Source organism: Melanotaenia boesemani, chromosome 14 (genome assembly GCF_017639745.1).
Source record: "Melanotaenia boesemani isolate fMelBoe1 chromosome 14, fMelBoe1.pri, whole genome shotgun sequence".
NCBI lineage: Eukaryota > Metazoa > Chordata > Actinopteri > Atheriniformes > Melanotaeniidae > Melanotaenia > Melanotaenia boesemani.
Genome location: NC_055695.1, coordinates 26,719,451 through 26,739,895, shown reverse-complemented (window position 1 = coordinate 26,739,895; position 20,445 = coordinate 26,719,451). Strand labels below are relative to the sequence as shown.

Genomic DNA, 20,445 nt, shown 5'->3' with positions numbered 1-20,445 from the left:
TCTGTTTTCTTATGAAGTCTCACAAAGTCTTGGAGGCAGGTTACCTTGTACCGCTTTGAGGAGACCTTCAGCTTTAGAGAGAAGCTCCTGCACCTGTAACATTGATCCATTCACTCTCTGCAAAAACTCCTCCAGATTTGATGTAGTATGCAGAGTCTAGAAGGTTGATCATAGTGTTGAGAAAAGTGACAATATAAGTTGAAAGAGTTACATTTAATTTTCTTCCTCATGTGACATAAACAGTTTATGAAAATGCCTCCTGCAGAATTCATAATAACTGACATTTACAGTTTATCACAACAGCTATTTTTCTGAACTCCTGACTGAGTTTTACTTTAATTAACCAAGAAACCCCTAGGTACCTCATCAGTCAGTTGACTCAAGTCATTTTTGACAGCAACAACATCTGCCCCCAGCTGTGTGTCTCACAGCAGCACTTTGCCTACCAACCTTAATCTGGTAGATATGAGGCAAAAGGTTCTCAAATTTGTGAAAAAATATTGCAAAAATGTAGTAAAAAGTACATTTTTCGATAAATAACTTCATGACCCTATAATACCTTGGTTTCCAAGGCATTAGCCTGCAGATGGTTCAATTTGAATGTAGCAAGACCATCTGCAATGTACTGCTGCTCTGTCCAAGTCAGACCACCATCCATTTTGTCCAAGTCCACTAGCAGCATGTAGGCACATGTGTTCAATTCTGTCAGTAAGCAGGGCACAGAGCAACAATGATGCACAAGAAGAAAGGATGTCATTCTTAACAGTTCAGAGATTTTCTCACCACTAACTCACCTTGGCAGTTACCATTACAGCTGGTGTTATCACATCTGATGCACTCTGGAAAAAAAAAATATTACAGTGGATCTCTTCACACTAAAATTGTCATGACAAGTACAACTCAGGCTGTGAGAATTGCTGTATAATGTCTGCTGGTATTAGAAATGTGATATTGTGAAGCATTTTTTCTTGGAGGGTTTACACACTAGAAAAGGAAAGTTAGAATTGTCCTGGTGGTTTATTAGGCATAAAATGTCCAAAGATTATATATACATACTATAGGTTACATTATGGGAAATGTAGATTTTTGATAGAAATTGATTCTTTTTAACTTCAGTTTGTGCTAAGGCTCTATTTTTCTGTATTTGTGTGAAAGTGAATTCTTACCTCCAGTAAGAGGATCACAAATGTTCAAACTTCTATCTGTGCAGTTGCAGGGTTTGCAGATGCCTCCTTGCATCATTGGATTGCCATAGTAACCAAATGAACATCTTAACAGGGAGAAGTGCGAGAAGTTAATGGCTGTGGTTGGATGCAACATTTTGTTGCATATATAATGATGAATTTGAAATTAGATGTGTTTGCTTATGTCTCTCACCTCTCACATCTGGCACTACTATAACCTCGTTTGCACAAACATTCAACTACTTCTAAGCTGATTTCCAGACAGGCTGATGCAAAACTTAAAAAAAAAGAATAATAATAATTAGAGTATAAAGATGTTTATATTTATATTTTTAAAAAGTAGAGGAAATAGAGCAGACTGTGCAGAAGAAAGGCAGATAATCAAGAGCAACTGACTTGTTCTGGGTAAAGGGACATGGACAAGCACGACAGGTCCTGATTGCAGCGTTTCCATAGTAACCCTCTTTACATCGTTCACAGTGGTTCCCGGTAGTGTTGAACTGACAGTTCTGGAGGTCAGTCAGATCAAACTTAACAACAGCAACACAATATTCATCTGGCCCAGCAATGTTGCTGCAAATGCCACTGCCCTGAAATCTAATGAAAATTTACATCTGCACCTGTACCTCAATGCATGTATGGGGTGTGTATGTGTGTGTGGCACCAACCACGCAGTGCCCTGTTTGTTCATCACACTCTTGTAAGAGTCCATTACAGCTACACGGCACACACTGACCCATGTGTGATCCAGCCCACTCTTTGTAGAAGCCAGGGCTGCATTTCTGTAGAGAAACAGGGAGCTTAGCAGCCGACTGGAGGACAATGATCACACGCAAACACTTTTAATGCCTCATGACCTTAATTAGACAGATATGTAGCTTATTTTTCACAAAGAATAAAAGTCCATTCAAGGTTTGAAATGGAGATTAAAAGAAAATCTTGGGGGGCATATGAGCTTATCATTCTGAAAATAGACATGCACAAGGTTATTAATGCATTTTGCTTAAATACGTATGAAGGATTTAGCTTATAGAATACCTAGCACATAATAATAGTTTTATCTAACAGTGACTTCTTTAAGCGTGTAATAATGACTTTATCATACTCTCATATATGTATTTTTTACCTTGTTTTGCTGAATGATAGCACCTGCTGTCTGGTAGTTGAGGGAGGGCTCACAAAGCTTTTTCATGCTGTGTCTCTTCTGATGGATCTGAGTGTGACTGTCATGCCTCCGCTTTGAATGTTTATAACTAAAACAATGAATCAGAGAAAAGCAAAGCAAAGACAAGCACACAGCAATACAAACCAAAGATGTACTCCTCTTCATTTTGAGCATTTTTAACCCTGTGAGACATGCAAGAGAAAATGCTTTCACCCCCAGCACTAGTTCTCCTCCTGCCAGTAAATCCCACTGTAGGTGAACCTTGGACCTTTTTGTGTTTGAGAGAAGTAGAAAATCTGGATTATTAGTATCTACTTGTCTATCATAGGTTCAAAGTTTATTGAGTTGTGGTTGAACTTGTTGGCATTAAAGTCTTTAAGACACAGTAGATCATGTACTCTGGAAATAATAACACATTCAGACAAAACTTGTCTGAGAAGCAATATAAAATATTTTATAAATGTGGTTAATTAAAGAAAAACTTGGAGAACAAAATAAGGACACCAGAAAGAACATCACTGATGTAAAATGTTTATTTGTAGTTGCAATATAAAGATGAATGTTAAATTCAAGTGGAATCCTGAAGCTGGTTCACAATCCTGTTTAGGTCTGAGTAGTTTTATCCCTCTCACTGTCTATTAGTTAACAGAGTTGCTAAAATAAAACAAAAAAATAAGTTTTGCAGTCTGAAAACATTACATTAAACTGTCGATAACATTAAAGTTAATTATTTAGTGTCCACTCACAGGTTAACCTGATTTACTTTATTTAGCACAGATTACAAAATCAGTGTGGTTGTATAATGGTAATGAATAGATATCTTACACTTACAGAAGGAAGACTATGTAACTTGCTGAATGGTGAAACACTGGACTATAGTTAAAGTCATTTCTAAAGTCTAAAGTCATCATGAAAAATATTCTAGGTTTGGTGAGCTTTCAAACTGTTAATGCTGAGCTATTTGCTCATCAGCTAAAATGTTAGCTGAAGTTGTAGAGCTACAACTTCAGCTAAGGAACTACAACTTCAGCTAAAACGTTAGCTGAAGTTGTAGAGCTACAACTTCAGCTAAAGAGCTACAACTTCAGCTAAAACGTTAGCTGAAGTTGTAGAGCTACAAGCAAATGCAGCTTTGTAGCTGTTGAGCTAATAGCTAACACAACTTTGTTGAACTAGTAGCTAATGAAGCTATTTAGCTGTTGAGCTAATAGCTTAGGCAGTTTTGAAGCTGTTGAGCTAACAGCCAACCCAGCCTTGTAGTTGGATGCTGCTAAACACTAATTAGCTTCTCTCTCATTTTTCTGTACTGTATTTCCTCCCATTTGACCTAAAAATTAATAATAACCATCAATTTGTCAACTGAATATAAAAGCCAAAAGTCGATAGCAGTGGGAAAGGGCTTAAATTATACCTTATATTAGCGTTGTCCAAAGTTACATTTTCTTTTTTTTTTTAAATATTATTCTTTTTTGTGTTAAACATTTTTATATATTTAACCCATAAGATATGTGCTTACATTCCTGAGAGACGTAATGTGTTCACTGTAAAAGACTCATGTTAATCTTAGCACAAACATTTATCTACACTGTACTACACTTTTTTCAAGACTTCTCCCCCACTGGAAGAGCAAAGAAGTAACAGTCAGCTTTATTTGATCATAATCATAAAATTGGGTACAAGGCATAGCTGGCAATGCCACAAGTGTTCTTGCCATTCCGGGTTAACCGCATGTAGCCGCCTTCACCCCAGCTGGTTCCCCAACTAATGAAACAAAAAAGTAAAAGATTCAGATGTTGGTTTATCAATCGAAAAATTTAAACATGAAATTGAACATTTTAAATTAGTTTTCTTGGATGTGTGGCATTAAACAGACCTGTTTTTGATGATCCAGTAGTCTTGACCATCATCTGAACCATAGCCAACCAGCAGCACCGCATGACTTAGATGGTTTGGGTCGCAGTTGGGCTCATCATAAATTCCTGTCAAGAAATTTCAAAGTATATAGGTGAATGAGATTAATGTTTTAGCAATATTTGCATTGAACTTTCACAGTTGAAAGCAATTAGTTCTTTTTGTCTCAAATGTTAGTAATTCTAAAGAGCTGTTATCTAATTATACTGATTAGCATAAAATAAAAATAGGAAGATAAACATGAGTGACAAAGAAAATATTGGTTTTACAAAAGCGCTAAACAGAAATCTGACATTACGGCATTTTGGGAGTATTTAAAGACAGTCCACCTGAGCTATAGAACAAGAAACTTGAATGATCGGCATCAATGGCTACAGTGATAGGGCCAACAGTTGCCACCGCATCAGCCAAAGCCTGCTCATCTCCTTTAGGTATAAACCTGTAATCTTTAATGTGAGCAACTGCAAGCCTGCTGTCATAAAAACAAGGTTGAGTGTCCTGTTGAGAGAGATAAACGTTAGCAGGTTGGATTCAGAATTGTTCCAACTGTATTTTTGTAATGATTTAGGCTGAGCCAACTGGTTGGAGCCTCACCAGTGAGGTGTATGGGTAGGTGTCTGTCGCCTGCAGCCCATTGCCGACCACATAATCATAGGCATTGGCCATCCAGGCACCATTGCACCCGTGGGTACCGTACGGTCTGGAGCAGTCCACCAGGTTTTGCTCACTCAGTGATATAAGCTGACCTGTTCTTTTGGACAGTTGTCCCTCAATGGCTCCTGTAGTGCTGAAAGCCCAGCATGAGCCACAATAACCCTGAAAAGACAGTTTAAAACATAGATCTGATTGCGATTCTGTCCCACATGACTCAAATGCCTAGGGTTGTCTTACCTGATCTTTAACCTCAGTGACATATCCCATGTTTCTGTAGTCAACAAACCAAGTATTTAACTTTTTGGCATTGTAACGCAATCTTCGAGCGGAGACATCTTTCCCTCTTTTTGCGTATTGGGCGTTTATTATGGCTCCTTGCATAACCTGGTACTCTTGTCTTGTCTACAAATGGAAAACAAAGGAAAGGTTCATACTTCATAACAGTGATATTTAATTTTATAACAGTGATATTTAATTGGCAAACCACATTTTCTAAACAACAAATTTAATCTTTAAGTAAAATTATTAGTATTACTTTCATATCTATGTGTTATTATTATCTATGTGTTAAAAAGTAATTGGTTGTCTTAGCTGACTACAAGGACTGGAGGCAGGAAATTATCCAATCTGTTTGTTCAAAAGGTAACAAATTCAGCTTCCGTTATTTCTAAAGCTCACATGGTTGTAAAATAGGACTCTGTTTGGTGCTGTTGTCAAAACAAAACCCTAATCCTTACTAGGTCTCCATATTTATTCATGGCCATAACAAATGGCCTTCTCCCCATGAGAAAACCTTGATTGTGGTTTTCAATCATCCTCTTATTGTCTTCCCAGATGACTCTTCTCTGCACGTCATCCTGAATGGAAATAATAAAAATAAAATAAAAGAAGTTTTTCAGAGCACATGTACACTTCTTGATGATGTTTACAAATTTCAAACATGAAGTCTGTCTCACTGATTCGTCATGGGTTATGCCATGGCTGCTTTTCCAGATCTCCCACTCAGTCAGAACCACCTCGTCCGAGTCTGACTGCACGCTCTGTGGGCCGCACAGCAGGACACACAGCAGGACAGCTCTCAGCAGACAACTGGTCTGCTTAACTACCAGAACCAGAGCATGACTGGGAGTTAAACCTACTCTTCAAATGTGTAATTGTATGTCATATTACACTGGCATGAGTTCTCTTATCCAAACTACAACATCAAAGCAGTGGTTTATCCCTCCTGAATCTACACTGAAACCACAACTGGAGTTAAAATACAACATATCAATTGAACAGATATTATCTATACACCATTTAAGTTTAAAACTGTTACAAAAAGAACCCTGTAAAGCCTACCTGCACAAAGGTTACTCTGTTTTCTTCCCATGTTCTGAGAGTGAGTCTGACCAGTGACACAGAAACACGTTACCAACCTGCCTTTTATAGCTTTCCAGTACATACATGTTTCTACTATACTTTTACTTAATCCCCAAATCAATACCTATGCCAAAAACTGAGAGAGGCATTAGTCCACAAAAACAAGTTGCTTTGCCTGCTCAGGCTCCAGAAACCTGTGGTTATCATTTAGAAACAGCTAAAGCTGCAATATTTCAAATCCTTCAAATACCAGTTTATGACTGAGCACAACACCTGACATCTAACTTTCCAAAACCAGCAATGAAAGAAGAACCTTATTTAAGAAAAAGTGTCTGTACTTTTATGTAACCCTATTCTATTCTGAATAAAATTCAGCATTCAAATTGCCACTAAAATCAGGTACAGAGGAACACAAGGGTCATTACAGGATACTGCTAAAATTGTACAAGTCTATATAAGCAAATCATCATGCAGTTAAAACAGTGTTTGCAAATGTTAATGAGCTGTGGCACCTTGCTGATTGACAGGAAACATGGTCCCAACAAGACAGTCATCAGCTGATACAGTGAAAAAGTTATAAACTTCCTTCAGGAAGGTAAAAAGGTGCAGAGAGGGGCAAAACATGTTAGCTTTTCCCTGCTGTGTCTAAAATTTAGAGCCTGTGCAGACAATATTGTGAAGTTGTAAAAGGGAAACATACAGGCAGAACCAAAATTAAACAAGTAGAAACTGGAGTCAATATCTGAGACCAAACTTTAGGAAAATGGCTGAAGAAAATATCATGTAAATGCAAAAAAGACCAACTTAATCTTTTATCATCATTTAAACATAAGAAAACAAGGTTCCAGTGAGCCAAAGAAAGGAAGACACGGACTGTACATGATTGGATGAAAGTGATAGTCAGTGATTATTAACATCTCTGCATGGAGCATGATGATGAAGCTGCAACTTTGGTGCAGATCCAGTGGAACATGACTGCCTGTGAAAAACAAGCTCATTTTCTACAATCACTGATGATATCAGACTGATGTCATGTAAAGGACCAGAGAAGATAACAATTACTACCTCTTCAGTAAATACACGGTGTACTTTCTCATCAATCAGAAGGTTTGGTGATGCTAAAGTCAGGGTGAGAATGTATCTTGCAACAGAGCAGATAGCGTACTAGTTTTCTATTAAGAAAGACATAAGCTGACCATTCAAGATTCATCACAAGACTCATCCTCTAAAGCTCATCCTGGAACTGCTAAATATACAGGGGTGGGGGATTACACAATTTATTATTACATCTTTAGTATTATTTATTTATTATTCATTTGTACGTTCATTCATTCATTAATTTTTGGTGGGTGGCTATCCCTTTTTCTATACTTTTTTAAAGTTTCTATTACATACAACTCTATATGTATTTATTAATTTGTTTGTTTATTCATTCATGGATAGATTTTTGGTGGGTGAGTTATCCCTTTTTTAATATTTTTTCCATAATTCTTTTACAGTTGTGTTGCCATTACCTAGCTTGCATTATTTATTTATATAAATTTTTATTTTTCCACACTTTTTCCAGTGGTTTGATTTTCTCAAAGCAATAAACAGCCTGCGTGTTCAGCAGCGACCCCTGGTGGCCACACCTGGACCTTCGTGTGGGACTCACTGCAGCAGATGCGCACTTCTGACCGTCCTGTCCTGTTATTATGTTGGCGAAAGGGCGCCGGCAACACCCAAATACGGTGCGGCAAAACAGGCAAGTGGCGCTCAGCATCGTGTCTAATGATTGAGTGCGCCAGAAGGACAGTCATGAGTCACGACTAAGGTCCGCAGGATGTCTTTTAAGGTAAACCTGCTTTCTCCTTCCATCACTGTCGACTCGCAGCCTGACAGGGCCTTGATTAGAAAACAGATCACATCTGCTTCCTCTTCAAGTGGAGACTAGTTCATTGACGGGGTTTTAAATGATGATGATGATGATGATGATGTGTTTAGCTGTAAAACACAGAGGAAACAGTAGAGCTGGCAATAGACTGCTGCTATGCAATCACACAGTCTAGCTCTGCGGTTGCATGTGCGTGCACGTGTAGTTAAAATAAGGTATCATATGGCTTACTTTTACCAATGTTCATTCTGTTCTGCTCTGATGAGTTTGTGTTGTTGATGTTGTGGGAACATACCTAAAAGTCACAATGTAGAGACTTGACCCTCTTCAAGTTCCCGCAAATCATTAAATTTTAGTCTGAAGAATTTAAGATAAAAGCTTATTGCTTATTGACCATTATGTATTCTTAATGGGCACTCACCTGCCATTCATACACAGACAACGGCTTGTGTCACCTTCACATCATGAAGACACCTGGACACTCTTACTGTCTACTGTCAGCATGTGTAATGCTATAATGGTGGTTTCAGTGTCAGTATTGTGTGTATTTACCCTCCAGAAGGAAACACCCCTGGCTAATGCTGTGTTTTGGGCAGCGAGGAAGGGAAACTTGGCTCTGCTTCAGCTGCTGCTCAACAGCGGGCGAGTGGATGCGGACTGCAGAGACAGTGTACGGACGCTGCATGTCCTGGCTGCTCAGCTGCACGCTTTAACCATAACCCACCTGTGGTAGGGACACAGAGAGTCTCAAGCCTTACCTCTGTGATGCATGTGTTAGAGTGTGTGCCCTCACTGTAGACAGATTATAAAAATAAGATGTGTTAAAAGTCCCTAAAGACTGAAACACCAAGTCTTTTGTGTCTCCAGCTTTATACATGATTTGCATAATTTTCCTAAATGTTTGTCTGTCAGTTTGCACCTTTTTATCCACATGGACACGATTTTGTTCACTGTGTCTCTCATTTACATTTATAATCTTAGCTTCCTAGTTCCTTTGTAACCATTTTGAATCATATCTTTTCAAGTTTTTTTAAGTATTGTTGTTCAGTTTTGCGTCTCTTGTCACATTTTACTTATTCACATCTCACTGATCTCATTGGCAAATTTCCATCTCTGTGGCCATTTTTCCAATGTCTCATTGTAGTTTTGTACCATTTTTAGTCATTTGGTATATCTTTGTGGCCAATTTTTCTATCTCTTCAGTTCACTTGTCTTTAGCAATGTTTTGTTAGTTATTTTTTGTCATTTCTTCTTTCTATATACTTTTATTGAAATAAGAATAGCAGCCCTGATGTCTCAGTCTGGCAGACACATTTCTCACCTAACCACTATCATCACACTTTATGTCTGTATGTTTTGTTTTTCCTCCATGATAATAAAAGGTCATGGTTCTTCATTCTGCTGGAAACCTGCAGAATTTAGATAAATCATGACCACATTTTTACCACTTTTGAGCAAGCTATGCAAAGTAAAAGAGGGAAAAGGGGTGCTGGCTCAGTGTCTGCATGTTTCTTTTCAGTATGGAACAACAGCTCTGATGGTGGCATCGTACAGCGGCCATTATGAGTGTGTCAAAGAGCTTATCATGCAAGGAGCGGATATCAACTACCAGAGAGAGGTAAAAAGAAAAAAATATTAAAAATGACCTAATGGGCTGCATCTAGAGTTGCATTGGCCTCCTGGACTGCAACCCATAAAGGTTGTGTGATTACAACTTCTAAAATTTAAACAATATTTGTTTAGTCTTTTTTTATGTCAAGATTAAGCTAATTTGAGAGAATTGCAAAGCTTTTAAGTTAATTATTCATACCTACAGGCAGTGGGAAGCAAGAAGTTAAGTCTACGGACATGTTTGAGTCTGTTCATAACATTTCGGACTGTTTCTTTAAGATACAAGTGTCTGTAATGTCAGTTTTATAATTGAAAAATATCTCTAAGAAAACATGCCAGTGAAAACGTAACAGCACCTTGGAGGGGCAGATGAGCACAGACGGGAAAACCTTTGATCATTGGCATTAAATTAATTAAAAAAACAGATAATACAGCATGAATAGTTTTATAACTATATTGCTCATTTTGAATATGTAAAAACATAATTAAAATGCAGTGTAGATAAACAGCTTTTTATTGTTGTTATTTCCAGACTGGTTCTACAGCTTTGTTCTTCGCCTCCCAGCAGGGATACCATGACGTCGTCAAGCTCCTTTTTGAATTTGGTGCCTCCACCGAGTTTCAGACAAAGGTATGCGACAGTCTTCAGAATAATGGCTGTGATGCTATCTTCTCTGACTTCAGAAAGCACCCTGTGGTGAAAACAAAGCAGTGATGTACAAGTCTACCGCTGAGTTTGGCACCTCTTTAGATTCATTGTGCAGCTCTCAAAGACAGCATTTAGCTAATTTTCTTTCTCTTCCCCCGCTGAAGGATGGTGGTACAGCTCTTACTGTCGCCTCTCAGTATGGTCACTCCAAGGTAGTGGACATCCTCTTGAAGAATGGAGCCAATCTGAATGAACAGCTGAATGTGAGGCCCTTTGCATCCACATCTGCATCCTGCCGTTAGGCCTCTCTTCTCACTGTCAGTACCCCCTCATTGTCATGTGTTAAGCCTCAATGCTTGTCAGGAACATGATGGTTAGTTGCTCAGTGCAGCAAGAATCCAGCCTCTCAGGTTTCTGCAGACTGCTGAGTCAGACATGAATCACCTCGGGCAGGATTGGACTATATTTAGGCTTTTGACAACAATCTGATTGTCCACATGTGCATTTATAAATAGAAGTGACATAGCTTTATGAGCTATATGTTGTCAAGAAAATTTTCCTATGTTGAAGAGTTTTCTGAGTGTTCTTAGCAGTCTTAATTACCATGAAACACTCTTAAATTTTCAGGATGGTGCCACTCCTCTCTTCCTTGCTGCCCAAGGGGGTCATGTGACTGTGATTCGTCAGCTTATGTCATCTGGTGCCAAGGTTAACCAAGCCAGAGAGGTAATGTAATCTCAAGCGTACAGTTCTGCAATCATTTGTCTCCTGCTTCATCTTTAAGCTTGTTTATGCTTAAACACAAGATCAATACAGAACGTGCAGGATGATGTGTGCTTTCACTGTTCTGCCAATCAGTGCAGATCGTTCCAGAGGTTCTAATCATCATTGCCCCTTATGTTGTCACTTTCATTAGCATTGCAGAAGCTTCAGTTAATGATACTGCTATTTGACTTTGGCCTTTTCCACACAAATGTATTGCAAATTTTGATGTATCTTTAGTTTAATGGCACAATAAGATATAATGCAAATATATGGCTGTTTTCATCCACTAATATGATTAATAAGAGTAGTTTAACTGAGGTAAACAGTAGGTGGTGCCAGTCCTCCAGCCAGGACTGCAGAAGAAGCTGTTGCATTAAGGTGACTGAATCAAAGAATGACAGTGAAGCCTCAAATAATGGAAAACTAAAGCCTGACTAAAGAGAGCACACTGGATGATGAAAATGAATACTTGAGACGTTCTTACGGCAGTGTTTTGTGCCCTCACAAGTCTGCACATTATGATTAATATACTGGGGTACAACAGCTCCATCAATTTAACATATAAATCAAGCTTCATGCCCTCTGTCTCTGCAACCCCCTCCTTATCTATGTTTTCTCCAGGATGGCACTGCGCCTCTGTGGATGGCAGCTCAGATGGGTCACAGTGAGGTGGTGAAGGTGCTTCTCTTACGTGGAGCAGATCGGGATGCAGACAGACAAGTATGCTGATCTTTTTAAATGAATAAACTACATAAAAGTTTGAACATTCACATTCTCATATTGGTAGGTGCCATTCAATCTTTCTTTTTCCCAGTAAAGGTATAAAGCAGCCTTATTGTTGGCACAGCACCAAACGGGAAGCTTTTTAGTTTATGTTTATTCAAACGATCTGAACTGATACTTAACTGTACAAGTAAAGTAAGAGATTATAAAGAGACTTGCTGATGAGACGTTTGATATAGTCAATAGGCTTTAATGTTGCTGAAAGTGGCTTACGGTTAATTCTGGGTTCTGTCTGCTGTCTTCCGAGGATGGATCAACAGCTTTGTTTAAAGCAGCTTTGAAAGGACACAACGGCGTCATTGAGGAGCTCTTGAAATTTTCTCCTTCGCTTGGGCTTCTCAAGGTAAAACATGCTGCTGTAGTTGTTGCCCATTCTGACAAAGTTACTCAGAAAAGTACAAAATATACTTAGAAATACTGCATAAAGTTTTTCATAAACAGGATTTTTATTTGTATTTTTTTTTACTCTCCAAGAATGGCTACACACCACTTCATGCTGCTGTCTTGGGTGGAAATCTTCAAACTGTCCTGCTGCTGCTTGGGGCCAATGCAGACCCCACACTACCCAACAAGGTATTGTGCTTAGTTAAGATGATAAATGGTAAAGTTACTGCAAGCAGATTGCCTCAGCTCATTAGTTTTTCTCATGTATATTTTGCAGAACAATGAACTCCCTGCAGATCTTACAAAGAGCGATCGCATCCTAAAGGTTTTACGTCCAAAACTCGTAAATGGACACAGTTGATGACAGCCCAGGTTCCTGCCTTCGTACCTCTCTTAACCATAAAGAAAATGTGTAGAGAGGGAAAAGAAATACAACAATAGTGTCTAAAATACTCAACTGCAACATGTACTGTTCACAGTTCTTGCTATCTGGACTAAATATAGAGCAACACAACATGTTTGTCTGCCATCATCTTCTTTATGTTCTTGGTCTACACTGCATGCATATAAATTTAGCACAAAATGAAGGAAATTTATGTATGGTTGATACCAATTGTTGTTGTATTATATGTTGTTGGAAAGCCTGATTAGTCACCTTTGCAGTGAGGTATTTCTTGTAAGGACTGTGCTTCTGTGGAAGGAGCACCACAGCTATATGTAGAAAAGGCCCCTAAAAACATGCCAAAATCCCGTGAATACTCCAGAAGTGAATAAAGTTGCTGCCAGGTGTGTACTTGTCACCAATGTATGACAGGCAACTGAATTGATAGAGATATCAGAATTATGGTCAACAGCAATTCTATATCTCTAGAATCTGAGATCTAATTACCTCCAGGATGACAAAGCTCTCCCTCTGCAGAGCCAGGATCATCACTGAGTACCTCCAGAATTGGGAATGGAGAGGATGGAATGACCTGCCATGAGTCCAGACTTAAACCCAACTGTGAGATCAGTTTGAACATGCTTTATGTGCAAGAGTGACCAACACAGTCATGCTGATTGACCTTCAACAACTCTTGGTTGAGGAATGACATCTCACAGTAAAATGTTACCAGACTGGTGACCATGAGGAGGCGGTACCAGGCTGTTGTGGCTGTGTATGGGTCTTCCACGTGCTACTGAGACGGGTGAATAAAGTGTAAAAATACCCAAAATATTTATTTAAAGGTTTATTTTATTTTAATTTATTTGTTTATTTATTTATTTATTTGTTTGTTTATTGTATTAACTATGGGAGAGTACAACTACCTAGTCTACAAAGCTACTTAAAACAGGAGTGAACATCAAAAGGAGAATGCAGGAAATTTTGGCACATTTTAGGGGACACCACCCAAACTGTTAGCTATATTTCATATATTTCTCACAAGTTATACCTCTGTTAAGATGACTAATCAGGCTTTCCAATTATGTGCAATACAACACCAGTTTGTATTAAAGTGAAAAAAGTAAGTTTCTTACTTTAAGATTTTTTTTTCCTGGTATTGTAAATGTTTGATGATATTTTGCACACTATATAGCCTTTTTAATAAATGTATGTAAATGGAGAGTCAGTGTGCAAGTTTGTCATGGTAAGATTACGCAGTTTTATACAAACTAGGTTGAGGAATATATGAACAGTTTCGATAATTAAATATCAAAACACTGATTTATCACAGACATTTTCTGTGGTGAAAAGTATAAATGCACAGAATTCATTAATTTAAATACTTTCTACATTCGTGTAATAATCAATGATGTATATTTAAATCTATTTTTTCAAAGCCAAAAAGGCTCAAACCAGAGTGCTGTAATGAGAGTGGCGACACTCTTTGAAATCGCCGACAGGAGGTCACGTGGTTCATGGAGCTCTGAATAGTTCAATACAGCACAGCGTTCTTCGTTGGGTTCAGCGGATTCTGGCGGGAGGCAACGCGGACATTACAATTTTATTCGTCATTTTCGGTAAATATTTACTGATTATGTTTAGTGATTACGTTATTAATCCGTATTTTATCCAAAGCTTACTTTTGGAAGGAGCAGAGACACATTTATCACAAATTGTAGATCTAGGAGGGAAGATCTGTATTACGAATAGCCTTCATTTAAAGATACTTAGTGATGAATAAAAAACCTGAGCTCATGTACGGTGAGCTACTAATCAATAAAAATCTAAATCAGTTTAAATGTGCATGTAATGAATTGATATGTCTGTTTTTTTTTGTTTATGCTAGCATGGGGATGCTAAATCTCATCCTCTTACACAGCGTGGAAGAGATTACATGTTCTGCTTCTTCTTACCTTCACATCAACGTCCTTCAACAAAGCCTCAATCAAAACTGTGGAAGATCTCATTCAGTTTGTTTTCTCTGCCTGGTATCAGGTGGAAAATGTACTCATGGCAATGTTAAATGAATAATTTCAAGCAGGTTTGAAGGATAAAATGTAGCTGTAGATGCTAACTGGTGTCTTTAGATGAATTATTTCCTATAACAAACATTACTATTCTATTATCATATCTGATCATATTTTCCTGTCATATGAGCTTAATACATGCATCTGTATCCATGTATATTGTATTTCTAACCAGAAAACTACCGTAAAATGGCACTGATCTGACTCCACTAAATGTTAATTCACTGACCCTTTTATAATATTAGCTAACAAGTATCCATGTTCAAAAACAGCTTTTTAACAAAATATTTTTATTAAACAATGTTATTATTGAAAGTGTAATAAATGCAGAAATAAAGAAGTACTTTTACTAATACTTGTAATGTTTAATAGTTGAATCTGCAACAATTAATTGTTTAAAGGTTCATTCAATGAGGGTTCATCCTTCTCAACTTGGCAGTTGCTTCATTTGGTAGTGACCATCTCTTCGAAACATCAGTGGACTCTGGTAACAAAAAATACAGAAATAATTCATCATCAAAAGCTCCAAAGTCAGACTGAAAAACTGGTGGTGTGTTCCTTTCATTTCACTTTTCATTTATTCATCCATATCAATTTTCTGTACCATACAGAATTACATAAAAAATACAATAAAGCCCTAACATGGATGAAAGGAGCATGTAGAAGATGTCATATATTACATGCCCTCTACAAAAAACAGCTTGAATAGATGACCAGTAGCAATCTTTTCCACAGTCCATGTCCAAATTACAAACATTGTTAATTCTGAAATAAAACTCTTAAAAAGGTATTGTTTAACTGATATATTGTGGATCATTTTAACATCACTTCTAAGAATTTCCATAATCTCACTCCTGAGACCATAAATCCCCTGTCTTTGCTTCTGTTTTTATCATCTGTTATCATGATAAATTTATTAAAAAATGTGCTTTGGTACTAAGATTGTTCATAACTTTCCACATGGTCAATATAATTCAAAGTTTAACAAATTCTTGAAATTTAACTATGTTCAACTTAACAAAAAAGAAATATGTCATCGGAAGAAAATTAAATAAACTCAAAGGGAACCTTAAAAACACTCAGGCTAAAATTTAATAAGTGATCTTGATAACAATGTAATACCCAAATACCCAGGATTGCCAATTTTTTTTCAAGTGACTGCTGCAGTTCCATTTCCATAAATAAAGGTTCTCAAAATCATTGCTTTAATTTACATTACAATAAATCTTCCAAATGTGAGAGAGTTTATTATCTTTACACTGTATTCATATCACAAATTAATTATACATATTAAAACCTCTTTATAGGTTGATTCTCTTACCATGGTAGGCTGTGCTGCATTTGGGTGCACCAGCCACTCTGAAAAAGGGACCAGAATGTATGGCTTCCCTAAAGACACAGAGAGAAGAAAAAAATGGCTAGTCCAAGTCAGTAGGAGCAATCTCTCCATCTCCAGAGATCATAATAACAGAAAACTGTGTGCGGTAAGTTTATACTGCACACACAAAGATTCTAAATCAGGGTTTAACATGTTGTTCTGTCATATGCTTCAATAAAAATGCAACATGTATGGAAATTAAACTAATGAGATACTCTGCAGGCACATTTTGAGGGAGATCAGTTTAACAGGACAAAGACGGGCAAAGTGAGACTGAAGCCTGATGCTGTTCCAACTCTTTTTGTCCACCGCCGAGCGCCAAGGAGAAGGAAGGGTCCTGCAATGAGAAGTACACCAGAACTTCCACTAAATGTTAATTCACTTAGAAGTGACCACACATATTATTCTACAGTTAACTTTGGTATGAGTCATAGTACTGTTGAGGAATATTTTTTTACATTTCTTAATTAATGACTAATCTTCTTACTAACAGTGGCATATTCATTTTAGATGTTGAGGAAGGGAGAACCAGAAATGAGGCAAGTGAGATAAGGGAAAGAGAGAGACAGAGAGAAGATGAAGTTGTGGACTCAGAAGAGAGGGACAAACCAGATACAAATGAGCCAGGATCCAGTGTGCAGGGGTCAACAGTGACAGGAACCAGTGAAAAATCATTTGAGGAGGAAATCAGCATCCAAAACCTGAGAGAAGAATCAGAGAGCCAGAAAGATCAGTTGAGAAAGTTACAGAGAGCATTTAGCAGACAAAAAAAGATGAATGCAGTCCTGCGCAAAAAAGTTGTCACTATGAAAAAAAAATTGGGTCAAATGTTTTCCAAGGATCAGATGAAGGCAATTGGCATGAAGAACAAAAAAGGTATTAGGTGGAGCAAAGACACTGTAAAAAAAGCCATAAAGCTCCGTTTTTCAGCCGGCTCAACGGGTTACAGGCAGCTACAAGATATGGATTACCCTTTACCTGATATCCGAACCTTGCAAAGAAGACTGGAACACATCAAACTGCAACCAGGTGTGCTAGAAGAGGTTTTTGAGATGCTTGAGCTGAAGGTAAACAGTCTTGGAGCTTTGGAGAAGGAATGTGTGCTGACTGTAGATGAGATGGCCATCACACCAGGTGTGGAGCTGCACCTTGGAACCGGGAAGCTTTTCGGGGATGTGACACTGCCTGGGCATACAGGAGCAGCAACACATGCATGTGTTTTCATGTTGGCAGGAAGCACACTGAGATGGAAGCAAGTAGTCGCTTACCATTTCAGTGGGAATTCCACCAATGGGGCAAGCTACAAGCCTGTCATCACCGAAATCATCGAGAGAGCAGCTTCCATAGGGCTTCATGTGGTAAATGTCACCACTGACATGGGCAGTCCTAATCGGGCTATGTGGAGGTCATTTGGAGTGGACCACAACCAAACATCCATCCCACACCCAGCGAGACCAGACAGGAGGCTGTACTTTATGCCAGATGTCCCACATCTGGTAAAAAATTTGAAGAGTGCACTAGTGCGTGGACAGACATTTAAAATTCCACCTGAGATAGTTGAAAAAGAGAGTCTCCCTCACAACGAAGTTTCCATTAGACCCTTGAAAGATCTGGTGGATTTTCAAGAAGGAACACCATTAAAAATTGCTCCAAATCTGTGTCAGAAAACCCTTCAACCCAGTCATTTTGAGAAAATGAAGGTGGGGCCTGCAATGAATGTTTTCAGCATGTCAGCGAGTGCAGGTCTGAAATACATGGTGGAGAAGGAGCAGCGACCTACCTCTAACCTGACAACAGCATGGTTTCTGGAGCAGGTCAACCACTGGTTCGATATCATGTCTTCCCGACACCCAGTAATGGCGCTGAGCAGGCACAAGATGGAACAGTACCACAAAGCCATCGAGTTTCTCCACAACATGATCCAACTCTTCCGTGGTCTAAAGATTGGTCCAACAGGTAGCTGGAAACCTGTGCAAACAGGATTTGTGATGGCAACATCTACAATTTTATCCATTCAGATGGACATGCTTGACCATGGTCACATGTTTGTGCTGACGAGCAGATTTACCCAAGACTGTCTTGAAAACTTGTTCAGCTGCATTAGGCAGAGGAATCCTGTCCCAACACCAGTGGAGTTCCACCAGGCTCTCAGATCAATATCAGTTGGGCAGTTTCTTGTGACAGTCAAATCAGGAAACTATCAGGAGGATGACAACAGTCTTTTGGCAGAGTTCCTGGACAACAAGGAGACAACTCCCAGACCTGGCCTGAGAGTGGACCAGCTGACTGGCCACAAAGATACTCCAGATCTCTCAAAGAGTGAAACCTGTACTCTCTACTATCTTGCAGGATACATTGTAAATAAAGTCATCAAACTTTGCGACATCTGTGATGTTTGCCAAAGTGCGATTGTGCAAAATGATGAAAGTCTGGAAGGAGAGCATGATGCATTACTGACATTGAAGGAATTCAAACCGGGTGTGCTCTGTCGTCCATCACACGAAGCCTTCAGTCTGGTCCAGAAAATTGAGAAGCTTTTCCGAACCAGGTCCAGTGCATCCTTCATGGAGCTTCCAAATGCCACAGATACTCTGGAGAGAGAAGCAAGGTCACTGGAAAGCATGCTTCCTTTGTGCCATGATGTGAAAAAAAAAATAACCAGCAGATTCATCAGGCTCAGATTGAGAATCGCAGCAAAACAGATCTCTGGTGAACGAAAAAAAGTTCTGTCCAATGATGGGCATCTTGGAAGCAAAAGCCAGACAAGAAACTTAAAGAAAAAACAGCAATGTCAATCAGCATCCAGGCCCACAACATACAAACCTCCACCAAACACCTTGCTCGTTGCCATGGAGGAGCTTGGTCTGAGCTTTGCAAACCCCTATCAACCCAGGGCAGCTTCAGCTTCGCTACAAATGCATGGTAAGTTTTGAAAAGTCTTAGTAATTTGGTCTCACTTAATTTAATGGTTACCATTTCAGTGGCAATTCCACCAATGAGGCAAGCTACAAGCCAATCATCATGGAAATCATTGAAAAAGCAGCTTCCGTTGGTTTTCATGTGGTAAATGTCACCCGATCATTTTGATTTCACTTTTATTTTTTGTCATCACAGCCTCTCCATCAGCCAACCAGCTCCAGCATTCCACCATTCCACTTACCAGCATCCTCATCACTCCATCACTGACAGGACCGTCAAGTTCCACGAGCCTGGTCTTCACTCAGATCACCTCTGAAGATCAGTCCCCTTGAAAACATGGACATGAAAGCAATGTCTGCATTACAAATTGTAGTATTTTCAAAATTGTTTTGCACGCATATTCTACAATCATTTATCATTGTTCATTCTTAGTTAACTGTTATCTTGTTTAATAGATTCAAACATCACATTGTGTGATGAAAATAAATGAATTCGCTTTTTTAAAAATGCAGTCAGACAGTTTACTGTTCTTTTGTTTAGATTAAAATCTAAAAAAATAACTGCATGGTGACACTAACTAAATGGGGATTTATTTTAATACGGTTTGAATTTTTACAATTGAGTTGTTAAGAGTTTTGATTAATTTGGAAAATGCAGAGAAGTGTTTAACAACATATTACTCTGCTGGTTCTGAGTAGATAACGTGTTAAAAAAGTTTATCTGTCAGTCTCCCGTAATTAATTGTAAATTTGATCCAACTAAATACTTAAAAACCACAATCAAGAGTACATTTTCTTCTTTTTAAAATACAATGTCCACATTTTTCTGCCGTCTGGGACAACGACTGTCATATGTTGTGCTCAGCTTAATAATATCAGTCTCGCAGAGCAAAAGTTAAACATGTTTAAAAAAAATCTTTATATTGAAAAGAATGCTTATAACAGCAAAATGTATTTGGATTAAAACAGGCTTGCTGACGATGTCTAGCGTGACATAAGTTTTGCTAGCATGAACTACTAACTGGCTAAATAATTATTTCACGCTACATTAAATAATAATGCTCGCTTAATATGCTACAGAACATTGATCTAATGCTTACAAAGTTCTAGAAATTTAGTAATTCTTGCCACTTACCGGCAAAAAAGCCTCCAAAAGACCGAAAATGAACTGCGTACAGTGCTGGAGCAACGGCCATTTTGAACTTTCTGCAGCTCCATGGACCACGTGACTTCCGCATTCCATTCTTTCTATAGAAGTCTACGGGAGTGTCGCCACTCTCATTACAGCACTCTGGCTCAAACATCCGCTCAAAGCAGCTGGTAGAGGTTTAAAAAAAAAAAAAAAAAAAAAAACACA

General features: G+C 38.4%; 3 protein-coding genes and 2 long non-coding RNA genes across 15 annotated transcripts; 2 read left to right on the top strand and 3 right to left on the bottom strand.

The window, feature by feature from the left end:
- Positions 1–50: 50 nt before the first annotated feature.
- On the bottom strand, positions 51–2,687 carry LOC121652839 (laminin subunit alpha-3-like). The gene is made up of 9 exons (XM_042005901.1): positions 2,311–2,687; positions 1,853–1,966; positions 1,581–1,693; positions 1,378–1,461; positions 1,167–1,270; positions 795–839; positions 560–702; positions 363–456; positions 51–156 (listed from the first exon to the last, which is right to left on the bottom strand). Exons 1-8 carry the CDS (start codon positions 2,521–2,523, stop codon positions 385–387), a joined length of 888 nt encoding a protein of 295 aa, XP_041861835.1. The 5' UTR covers positions 2,524–2,687; the 3' UTR covers positions 51–156; positions 363–384.
- Positions 2,688–2,866: 179 nt separating this feature from the next.
- On the bottom strand, positions 2,867–6,303 carry cts12 (cathepsin 12). Its single transcript, XM_042006344.1, has 8 exons — positions 6,256–6,303; positions 5,871–6,016; positions 5,652–5,771; positions 5,152–5,316; positions 4,855–5,076; positions 4,590–4,758; positions 4,223–4,328; positions 2,867–4,110 (listed from the first exon to the last, which is right to left on the bottom strand). Exons 1-8 carry the CDS (start codon positions 6,284–6,286, stop codon positions 4,011–4,013), a joined length of 1,059 nt encoding a protein of 352 aa, XP_041862278.1. The 5' UTR covers positions 6,287–6,303; the 3' UTR covers positions 2,867–4,010.
- A 1,624-nt stretch (positions 6,304–7,927) lies between these two features.
- Positions 7,928–13,945, top strand: ankrd29 (ankyrin repeat domain 29). 4 transcript variants are annotated; one of them, XM_042006346.1, is made up of 10 exons: positions 7,928–8,110; positions 8,709–8,819; positions 9,669–9,767; positions 10,326–10,391; positions 10,574–10,672; positions 11,037–11,135; positions 11,796–11,894; positions 12,205–12,300; positions 12,432–12,530; positions 12,619–13,945. In XM_042006346.1, exons 1-10 carry the CDS (start codon positions 8,099–8,101, stop codon positions 12,700–12,702), a joined length of 864 nt encoding a protein of 287 aa, XP_041862280.1. In that variant the 5' UTR covers positions 7,928–8,098; the 3' UTR covers positions 12,703–13,945. The 4 variants fall into 4 exon arrangements, with proteins under 4 accessions (XP_041862280.1, XP_041862279.1, XP_041862282.1 ...); XM_042006345.1 differs by having other exon boundaries at positions 10,293–10,391; XM_042006348.1 differs by lacking the exon at positions 8,709–8,819 and having other exon boundaries at positions 10,293–10,391.
- Positions 13,946–14,183: 238 nt separating this feature from the next.
- On the top strand, positions 14,184–15,580 carry LOC121653114. The gene is made up of 2 exons (XR_006012742.1): positions 14,184–14,342; positions 14,612–15,580. It is a non-coding gene; the product is annotated as an uncharacterized LOC121653114 (long non-coding RNA).
- Positions 15,137–20,361, bottom strand: LOC121653112. Of its 8 annotated transcripts, XR_006012741.1 has the most exons (7): positions 20,224–20,361; positions 19,331–19,416; positions 18,239–18,761; positions 17,149–18,138; positions 16,780–16,871; positions 16,114–16,507; positions 15,137–15,276 (listed from the first exon to the last, which is right to left on the bottom strand). It is a non-coding gene; the product is annotated as an uncharacterized LOC121653112 (long non-coding RNA). The 8 variants fall into 8 exon arrangements; XR_006012740.1 differs by having other exon boundaries at positions 16,780–18,138; XR_006012736.1 differs by having other exon boundaries at positions 16,114–16,871.
- Positions 20,362–20,445: the final 84 nt, after the last annotated feature.